A 925-nucleotide genomic window follows, 5' to 3' on the forward strand; every position below is an offset into this window, starting at 1 on the left:
AAGATGACGATTCAGATGTCTCATGAGATGCAGTGCTTGTTACAACTTTTGATGATGTAGAAATTGGCGACTGTGAACTTGATTCAGATGTCTCATGAGATTCAGAACTGGTTACAATATCAGAAGAAGTAGAAATTGGTGGCAAAGTATACGCAGTCGATTCAGATGTTACAATATTAGAAGATGTAGAAATTGGTGAGAAAGATGACGATTCAGATGTCTCATGAGACTCAGTGCTTGTTACAACACTCGATGATGTAGAAATAGGCGGTAAAGTAAAATCTGTAGGTTCTGATGTTACAATATTTGGTGACGTAGAAATTGATGACAAAGATGACCATTCGGATGTCTCATGAGATTCAGAACTTGTTACAATATCAGATGTTGAAATCGGGTTAAAAGTGAAATCTGTTGGTTCAGACGTTACAACAGATTCAGTACTTGTTACGATATCGGATGACGTAGAAATAGGCGGTAAAGTAAAATCTGTAGATTCTGATGTTGCAATATTTGATGATGTAGAAATTGGCGACGGTGAACTTGATTCAGATGTCTGATGAGACTCAGAACTTGTTACAATATCAGAAGAAGTAGAAATTGGTGGCAAAGTATACGCAGTCGATTCAGATGTTACAATATCAGAAGAAGTATAAATTGGTGGCAAAGTATACGCAGTCGATTCAGATGTTACAATATTAGAAGATGTAGAAATTGGTGACAAAGATGACGATTCAGATGTCTCATGAGATTCAGAACTGGTTACAATATCAGAAGAAGTAGAAATTGGTGGCAAAGTAAATGCAGTTGAATCTGATGTTACAATATTAGAAGATGTTGGAATTGGTGACAAAGATGAGGATTCAGATGTCTCATGAGATTCAGAACTCGTCACAATATCAGAAGATGTTGAAATCGGGTTTAAAGT

At 36.3% G+C, this 925-nt stretch overlaps 1 protein-coding gene across 1 annotated transcript; it reads right to left on the reverse strand.

Moving 5' to 3' along the window:
• Positions 1–8: 8 nt before the first annotated feature.
• Positions 9–810, reverse strand: LOC106108368 (uncharacterized protein PB18E9.04c-like; the record flags this gene model as incomplete). Its single annotated transcript, XM_013289525.1, has 1 exon — positions 9–810. A coding segment is annotated over one exon (802 nt), but the record flags the coding sequence as incomplete, so codon positions are not given.
• Between the last annotated feature and the right edge of the window lie 115 nt (positions 811–925).

This window comes from Papilio polytes, unplaced genomic scaffold, assembly GCF_000836215.1.
Source record: "Papilio polytes unplaced genomic scaffold, Ppol_1.0 DF821607.1, whole genome shotgun sequence".
NCBI lineage: Eukaryota > Metazoa > Arthropoda > Insecta > Lepidoptera > Papilionidae > Papilio > Papilio polytes.